Genomic DNA, 9,653 nt, shown 5'->3' with positions numbered 1-9,653 from the left:
TTTAACATAATTGCTCAAACTGAGTGACCAAGCCCTCAGAGTGATAGTTCTGGATAGCAATAAGATTAGAGTGAATTAAAGTTTTGTATTATCTATTGACCTATTTTAGCACAGTAACATATTGAACACTCGAACCCAACCTTTTCATTCTTTTTGCAAGGTCGAAGATCCTGGATTGTGTTAAGATTGTTTTAGCACACCAGACCCTAAGCAAAGTCGCGACACCGCAATACATACTTACTGACTTATCTTAAAGTGAATTAGTTAAAGAAAATAACTTTGCCAATCTCAAGTGTCTTTTTGCTTTGTCCATGTCTCGTTGTATTCATATCTACCAATGCTACCTGGCGCCTAAAATTGTGTTTTTTTAGCATTTTAACCTCTCTGTATGACAAACCATGATAACCCAGCGACCTCAAAGTTCCTTGAGATAAAAATGGGCTTCAGTGGACTTGAATTCAAATGATAAATAGGGTTCAAAGGTCAAAGTGCGCCCATGGAAGCAGAGTTAAACGAACTTATTTATATTCTTATCAATATTCAACTGTGTACTGGGTTCATCAAGTAGTGAAATTTCAAGAATGGGATTGAATTTTGTAATGCAGGAAACGGCAAATAACTACGGCTTAGGTCATGGCGATTTTAAGTGATTTGTTACAAAACATAGCAAAGCGCTTGTCTTTAGAAAAGTGTCAACTCCTTTGAGCTAACAAGTCCTCTATTTCATATTTTGACAATTTTTGGCGACAATTTGATTTTGAAGGCTATAGAGTTATAATCTTGAAAGGTTGTGAACAAAACGACATAATCAAGCATTTCAAGAAAAATCATTCAAAACAAAACAAGGCAAAAGTATTGAAGAGAACTAATAGAAAATATTATTTGGCAGAAATTGTTTTCAAAAGCTTGATTTTTTAAGAATAAGGAGAAACATGAGAAAAAAGAATTATGATTTTAAACCTAACACACAAAATTGTACGAAGTTTGGAAAAAAAAGGGGAAAAAGTCTTGGCATGTTTTGAGCAGCCTTTTATTATTACCGAATTGTGGCGAAATCGTGTTTTCCAGTGCCTCTGAGATAACTTTGAAAGTTTGATGTTTCAGTTCTTTTCAACATCAAGCCAAAATTGTCAGAAACTCGTCTGTCGGCGAGTTCTCAGATGATAACACAATTTGTAGATTTCTTACGCTCATTAACGAAAATGTATTTGAGTCAGCTTGCTTCAATCACTTTCAAACTGAAGCATCCAATTGTTTGTTCGTGGTTGGAGTCTGGAGCTCTACTCTAGCTTGTACATAAAGGATATACTAAAAATGGGTCACTATGGTTTTTGATCCCATGCCCACCAATGGTTGTGCATTAGTTGCTACATTTCTCCGGCTTTATTGCAAAACAAGACAATTATCTGTGCAGCAGGGAAGCAAGTATCAGTCCAATTTCCTTGAAATTTTGATCGAGAAAGTAAGGAAAAATATCGTTCAAACCAAAAAATGCTACCTATACGTATTTCCAGATATCGGGTCCAAATGCATCGTGAAAGTAAGGATGTGATCGACGTGGAACGTGTTAATCATTGTCCTGCGTCAGAGAGGCAACACACCAACAATCAACCAACCATTCAAGCATCTTCCATATGGAGACCAAACACAAAGTGAAATCGTTCCACAATCAGAGAGACTTCTAAGACACTACCGCTATTCTCTATTCTATTACAAATTGAGTGCGAGAGATAGACTTAGACGCATAACTCATGAATAGTGTCCTCGAGATTGAGATCAATGCACGACGAGATTCCTGTGGAAGCGACAACATTGGCGACAGGTTCGGCTATGGGAAAATGCTGCTAGCGATTCTCCTGAGGAGAAAATCCCAGGACGCAATTGCCTCGCCAACCAATGGCCACGATCATCAGCAAACTAGAGACAACCAACGACAAGATGGTGTGAGTGAGAGTGATGATCTCAAGTCAAGACAAGACAGTTTCTGTCTAACCAGAATTATCTTCGGACTAGTCGTGATGGTCCTACTACTCGTAAGTTATGCTTCAATCTCGTCTACTCTCGTAATGATTGATTCAATCGCGATATATGTCAGATCTGAAAAGTACAAAATTCAAGCCTTCTTCTAAGAAAGTTAAACCTGTTTTTCCTTGTTTATACGATGGTGAACCGAGCTCGAAATGTAATTTTGAATTTCTATTGATGCACTTTGAAATTGCAATGACAAGCAATAAGCTATGGTGCCATCAAAGACCATTTAGTGCTTTGAAACAAAGCACGTAAAAAGGGTAGAAAATCATATGAGCCATAAATCAGTCATGCTTTCATGTCCACTTTGCAGATCATTTCCACAGCGTGCGCTGTGTCCTATATCCAAGCTTCGGACGCACCGTCTCCGTTGCCTCCAACCTCATCCCTTGTATCTCAAAGTGCCAAAACTTACCATTCAGTATTCAGAGACCAGAATTTTTACCACAATGACACCAACATGGATTTTAGCCAGGGTGTCACAAGTACTCCAGTTGATCAAGAGGAAAGTGAAGCCAATAGTGCAAACCCAAATGAGAGTGCGATATTTGAAGAGAAATCATGGTACGAACCTGCGGTCAACCATGAGAAGGATCAGTGGCCCATCCTGGATGGAAGTGCATCCCAAGCGTCAGACAATGTCACAGATCACAGCTTGGACAAGAGAATCCTCGACTTATCTGATAACTTACCGTCTCAATCCAATGCGTCCATGACGGAAACGCTTCCCGACCCTTCAGCCAGGATAGGAAGCTATGTGGCGTACATTCCAATCCCATTTGACGATGACCATGATGAAGACTCAGAAGATGAGTATTACTACGACGCCGACGAATATGAGAACGAGGCAGAAGAGTACGAAGATTACGAGGATTATGACGAGGATCCTCCCAATAGATTGGATAAGCATGGACCAAAGAATCGCAGACGCTATTCTGGATCCCACTCCTCAAGCCGTGGGGGCAAACGAAAATCCAGACCACGAGGCCAAAGGAGGAAAACCTCCTCCAATGACAGAGATCAAGATGATCATCATAAGATGCCTTTCCTAGTCCCATTAATGGTAATGCCTGATCAAGGGGTAAGTTAGTTCGGTGAGGGTTTTTTGGAGATACTTCATTGGCAAAAAGGATGCGGAGAATCAGTAAAAGTAGGAAAATATTTGCATTCTTGATCTGTTACAGAATCAAGATTCATCAGATAGTTTTGGGCACGATGATGGTGGTGAGTACGTGGATGAGGAGGAGCTGGAGTTTCTTGACCCAGATGACATTATTGAGACATTTCAAGACTTTACAACAGATGACGATGACGATACACTGAACTACGCGGGCGAAAACCGTCTGAGACCGGATCAGTTTGCTAAAAGGTATGGTGGGCGAAGGCACTTGGTAAACAATATGTTGAATCGATTTCGAGTCAGGCCATTGTTCAACAGGTACATGAAGAACAGGCGAAAACCCTTCCGCCGAAACCAATCCTACAGAGGAGGCAATCGTGGTCAGGGAGGAAGGCACAGAGTGGGTAGTGGGGGTGGACGATACAATGAGTACTACAATGATTATGAATCTGATTACAACTTTGGATACTGGGATGATGGTCCCAGTTACTCTGGGCCCAGGGATCATGGAGATGACTATGACAGAGGATCCACAGGATCAGGGCTTCGAGATTATTCGCCTCCCCGGAGAAACAGTGGTGTGCGAAGACCCCAATTCCAGGACTCTGGTCCAAGGGGGTATAACAGAGTAGGGAACCGACCCGTTAGACACCAGACTGGCTACAGAGGTGGGAATGCTGGGTATGGTCCACCAAGACTGGGCAATGGTCCGATCAATCCTGGACCTGTAGATAGAAGAGATGGTCCTCCAGGGTACTCACCTCCGCCGCCAAATCCTTTCCTCCATCAAATGCCTGGACCCCCCTATCCATTCCCACCTCCACGTGCCCCAAATAAACCTCTGGATAATACTCGCATTCATCCATCAAAATTGGATCCTGTTTACCAAAACCCCGATGGTCCAGGATCACCAAAGGAAGAGAGTACCGCCAAGCACTTGGAAGAGGGAGCTCCCCAGAAGGCGAAACGTAGAAATGAAGATCCATCTGGCAAAGGAGCCACAGTCATTGTGGTTCATCAAGAAAGTCCATACCCACTCAATATCATTCAAAACCCAGTTCAAGGAGTCCAACAGTCAAACCCTCATATGGTGTCCCATCACATTTCTTCTAGTAAGGATACCCAAGATTCCATTCCGAACTCAATCACAAATATCTTAAACCGCACGTTGAATTCCTTGGACAAGCAAAATATATACAATGATCTTGGACCAAATTTGCTCTTAGATGGAATTCTTCCCCCAGAACCTCCGCCGCGTCCCCCAGGACCCCCATTAGATGTCAGTTTGTTGAATAAGGGTCTTCTGAGAGAAAACTCCTTTTCAAAACGAATGGGAAGTTTGGGCGAGTTTGAGTCCATGAATGTCATGTCTCGAGTTCCACCTCCTCCCAACTTTCTCGCTAATCGCCTAAAGAACAGACGCAAGCCCAATTGGCAGCGATTGCCCCGTATTCCGGGTCCAAACCGAAACTCTCTTATGCAAAGACGCCGACCCCTTCCTCCATTACATTTAGATGATTTCGCCCCCACAAGAAGTAGAAGACCTATCCCTTCATTATCAAATCGTCGAGGCGGGGACAGGCATGGACAGTCTCAACGTCGGGGTCCTTACCATGATGTCAGTGAAGACAAATATGAGGTTGAATTGAATGATGAGGATATTGAAGAAGACTTTCATTATGATGTTGAAGACCATGATGAGGACTTTGATCGATATAACCCAAACCGTGGTCCTTCAATCAGCAATAGGCGTTATCAAGATGTTGGGGAGAGCTTAGCCGATGATCCATATTCTATAACACGTCCTTACCAGGATGTCCAGAGCCTTATTGATGAGGAGTTTCAAAACAACTTTCAAGGCTTCCCCAAAAGAGTCAGCTCAACTGAAGAAACTTATCCTCCAAACATTTTTAACAAACGTCTCCCATCTACATCCCCTGAGGACGAGTACCCAAATACAGTGTATATACATCCACCCACCACAAGAAGTCCAATACTAAGACCCCCACCCCTGCACCCTGGTGTAGATATACCTGGAGTGTCCCATCCTCAGGATTCTGGGAACATTCAAGACATCATTCATCATGCGGACGGATTTAACGAAAGGATTGATTATGGACACCGGAACAAGAACAATGCTGACATTGAACTGCATGAGGACTATTTGGAGGAAGAACATGGTGGAGACGAGGGGGAAAAGCCAAGTTACAGTGGGTACAGGCCTCCAATTGGATACAAAGGGCCGACTCATCCACCATCCAAGGTGTATCATTATCCATCATATCCTGGAACCAACCAATATCACCCGGAGCCCCCTTCAGTAACTGTTGTTGAAAACAATCATGGCTCCTACCCAAACAACTATCACCATGGAACTTCTTATGGTTCTTCTGACCATGATGATGACTCAGAGGACACCCATAGCTATGAATACACCCCTGATAGACGACCCAAGCTGCCCCAGGTGTTCACAGAAGTCAGCCCTATAAAATTTGATAAACATTTCAACAAATTTAGACCCACAGAGGATCACAGCCACAACACACATGACTATGAACATAGCAATGAAGGCCATAATTCTGGCTATGATCACGACCACGACAACAACAATGATGACTACAATCATCCAGACTTTCCTAAGAACCCAGTTTTCCGACCTCCACAATCCACAGTCATTCCCCCAGTTTTTGCAAACAACGTTCGACCGGAATCCTTTTCCAGTCCTCCTGGTCCTGATATCTATGACGGAAATGGCCAACTTTACCCGCCAGATACGAGTGGGGAGGTGATTGAGCATTTCGAGTACAAACCCGCCAATAGACCCACTTACCAGCCAACCTCTCCGCCTAAACCCGTTCCACCGCCACCAGTTCATTATCGACCCCCAAGTAATTTTGACACAATCAGTCAGGGGATCTTTAACAAGATCAATAACCTGTCCAACCGAATCCCTAATGGACCGCCCGGCGTCCACAAGGTAAACCATAGAAAGCCTTTGAGAAAGAAGCCCGTTAACGGCATAATTAACCCCAGTGATTACACCTTCTTTGCCCAGCCTCCACAAGTTCTCACCGACACATATTCACAAAACGACAAGCCAGAGGTGAATATGTTCCCAGTACCCCCCGAAAGTGTTCACCAGGGCACTCATGCAGACAATACTAAATACCATAACCATAATAACCATAACCCCACATACCACCATCCAGAGCAACATCACCACAACTTACCCACTCAAAGACCCACAGTGGTCTACCATAACCAACATAACGACATCTACTTACCCGCTGAGCACGATTACAAGTATAACAATGCTAATGTCTATGATCCCAGTCACAAACCTTCATTTGATGTGCATAACCACAAACCGGAAACCACTGAGATTTACACTCCTAACAACCCCCATGGCCCAAACACATATGTGGAATACACCAGCATTCCGGGAAACAACCATGCCTACCAGAATCCCAGTCATCATGAGACTTTGGGGCACAGGCCTGCAGTTCCCCTGGATTACGACCCAACCCGTCCCGATGGTCCTGATTACTCCACTGGCACGGGATATCTTGAAGACAAGCTCTTTGATGCCGCCCCCTCTCCTCCTAAATCTCATCCCATGAGCATTGGCTTGGACGTGTATCCAATGGATGGCACATCAAAACAAGGATACCCCCGGGGCTCGTCCCATGATAACAAGCATGAGGTACTCCTTCATCTGAACCTTTTCTCTAAGAAACCTTTGGACGAGACTAATTCGGTGTCTATTGGACCGTTTTCCTACAATTTTGAAAGGTATGTTCCACTTAAATTCCCAGCCCTACGTTTTGTGCTTATTGATTTTGTTTCAATGTATTAGGGACAATGACAATCGAAGGATACAAAACGATCGGATGTATCACAGCATTGACCAGGCTCCAATCATTGAGGACTCGCCGGTGGCCAATGTTCGACGGAAACATCTCATGGAAGTGATGAAACAATATGGCAAGACTGTTCTTAATGAAGAGGAGACTGCAGATGATTCTAGTAGCCATCCCTTATTTGGTCACATCAACCCGGTCAACCTACTCAAGGTCTTTGTTGACAGGAGTAAACAAAGGATGCAAGGTAAACAATTTAGAAAGAATCTCGAATTGAGATTCTAACTCAATGAAAGGCTGAAAGTATGCTGGCGGTCAGAATTGAAATCAATACAAAGCCGTGATTGTTGACAAAGGACAATTGTAGGAAAAAGTGGGGATCTTTTTGAAAATTGCTCGGTGTCAGAGACGTGCAAATACTGAAGATATGATTATATACGTATACTATTCTTCACAATTGCTGCATGCATCCAACCGGGAAAAAAGTAATGACCATTTTTTGGAAGGTCACTTGAACTTTTGGGGCTTAAAAGCTTAATAGCTTAAACGACAGTTTCAAGGCATTCATCCTTGAAAGGAAATGTTCATCTAACATTGAATTTTTATGAACCGACACAATTCCACTCATCAACAAACAAAAAAAAAAATTTAAAAACAAAAAAAAAAAATTTTAAAAAAAATTTTTAATTAATTTTAAAAAAAAAAATTTAAAAAAATTTTTAGATGCGTAGGAAAGTGTTTGCCTAATATCATGGATTGTATCTTGGTTTGCTAATACCATCACTTTTTCGAAAAGTAGTCCAATGAACTCCCCAAAAATGACATTGAGTAATTAGTCAGCTGTTATTTCAAGGACTCATAAGCATTCGTTACGTTTTAAAATTTACAGTCCCTTGGTTTAAAAAGATATATTCCCAGACCTATCCTTTTGCTGGTATCCTATTCGTTTTTCCCATCTTCATGCAAATGTAGAAAATGTCTTTCGTGGCTATGATAAGAAATTTAAGAACTTACTTGGTGCACTAGGGATGCAATTTAAGCTAAAGGATGCTTCCTTCATCGTTTATTGTCATAAGTTCATAACACTTGAAACCATTTGCTATTAGTACTACAACTCTTTGTGGGCCCCTTGCATTTTTTGATAGCATCCTTCCCTACTGATGCAAATGGCTCTGCAAAATTAATATTTTTAACGTTTTGTTCCAACTATGGCTTCATTTTAAGTCTAACTAGAAGAACTTAATGACCCCGAAACTGGATGAAATCAAAGCTAAGTTTTGATGGGTTTCAGTTAAACATGATAAAGTACGCTCAAAGACGAAAATGCTCAAGTGGAAGAAAATTTAAAGTTTGGATGCTCAATGGGTTTCTTCAAGATGAAACGAAATCACGATAATCAGGCCCTCGTGGCGCTTTTTTGCGATACTATTGTCCTCAAGCTCAAAGTTATGATTATCAATCCTACAATTATAATGCTGAAACAAATGAAACAATTTCGTCCAACATTGTGCCAAATTTGGCTTTGATGCCAATGTTCGCCCTAGTTATGGGTTGAATTTTAGGCACAAGATATAATACCATAATGCATTGGTTACAGGACACCATCACACATCATCAAGCAACACAAATATGATCATATCCAAGCGAAAGGAGTCCCAGCCTCCCAACCTCCAAAACAAGGAGACCATTCAGCTTTTGACCAAAGGCAAGCCTTGGTATGGCGACCCTGCCGATTCCGATTCAAAACCTGAGCCTCCTTACGCCGACTTCACAGAATCGGTTCTCCACGTGGAGGATGTCAATGCTCAAGAACTCACCACGCCCAAGAGTGTGATTGTTCCAACCACAGATTTTAGACCAAGACAGAACCGGCTTGAACCTGACCCAGCTAAACCTCTTGACACTGGCATTCCAATTATCAAGAGAAATAATTTGACTCAAACGGAAGGGGGAGAAAAGGATTATGAATATTATTATTATTACTACTATGATTATGTAGATCCGGATGACGAAGAGCTCTCCAATAGCGTGGAGAGTCTCCCCAATCCTTCCTATCAGAAGTTGGTTTCAAATGGAACCCTGGAAAGTGATGTTACTTCAACGCCAAAGACAGCGATGAAAAGACAGAAAGTGCGTCGCGTCAAAAAAGGACCTCCCAGGAAAAGGCTAAAGGAGCAGAATCAAGAGAAAAATTCAAATCCCCTGATAGTGCATTGAAATATAATTTCATGCTGGCCATAAATTCTCTGTTGTCAATAAAGGCATGTCTTAAATTCATAAAAAGAGAATTTGAAAGGGTCGTAGCTAACAATTGATACATACAGGGTGTCAGATGGTACTTTACAGCGGCTCAGTTTTAGACCGTTTTGATTAAGTCAAATCCATGACTTGTGATTCCACCCCTTTAAGTGGATGGCACTATGAATTTTATGAACACATGATTCCGTCGGAATATTCTTTTCCATTATGGGCAGCGTATCATCTAATATCTAGCCACATTTTAAAATCTTTGCAATGCTGTAGCTCAACAACTATTCAGACAATTGGTTTAAATTTGAAATAAAATATTTCTACGCCATGAAATATACTCCCCGTTGAAAAAAAGTCATTATCATCTTGATATTTTTGCAGACTTTGGAGACCCC

General features: G+C 41.9%; 1 protein-coding gene across 1 annotated transcript; it reads left to right on the top strand.

Moving 5' to 3' along the window:
- Positions 1-1,282: 1,282 nt before the first annotated feature.
- LOC131892272 (uncharacterized) lies at positions 1,283-9,416 on the top strand. The gene is made up of 7 exons (XM_059242076.1): positions 1,283-2,033; positions 2,342-3,109; positions 3,213-3,397; positions 3,467-6,125; positions 6,204-6,940; positions 7,005-7,255; positions 8,606-9,416. Exons 1-7 carry the CDS (start codon positions 1,752-1,754, stop codon positions 9,223-9,225), a joined length of 5,502 nt encoding a protein of 1,833 aa, XP_059098059.1. The 5' UTR covers positions 1,283-1,751; the 3' UTR covers positions 9,226-9,416.
- The last annotated feature ends 237 nt before the right edge of the window (positions 9,417-9,653 follow it).

This window comes from Tigriopus californicus, chromosome 12 (genome assembly GCF_007210705.1).
Source record: "Tigriopus californicus strain San Diego chromosome 12, Tcal_SD_v2.1, whole genome shotgun sequence".
In the NCBI taxonomy this organism is placed as follows: domain Eukaryota; kingdom Metazoa; phylum Arthropoda; class Copepoda; order Harpacticoida; family Harpacticidae; genus Tigriopus; species Tigriopus californicus.
Note: the sequence above shows the minus strand (reverse complement) of the source record. Positions and strands in the feature narration are given on the sequence as shown.

Coding starts and splice junctions, on each gene's coding strand:
- LOC131892272 (XM_059242076.1), top strand. CDS start 1,752: ATGAATAGTGTCCTCGAGATTGAGATCAATGCACGACGAGATTCCTGT. Junction 3,398..3,466: donor CCGGATCAGTTTGCTAAAAG/GTATGGTGGGCG, acceptor ATTGTTCAACAG/GTACATGAAGAACAGGCGAA. Junction 6,126..6,203: donor GACCGCCCGGCGTCCACAAG/GTAAACCATAGA, acceptor TTCTTTGCCCAG/CCTCCACAAGTTCTCACCGA.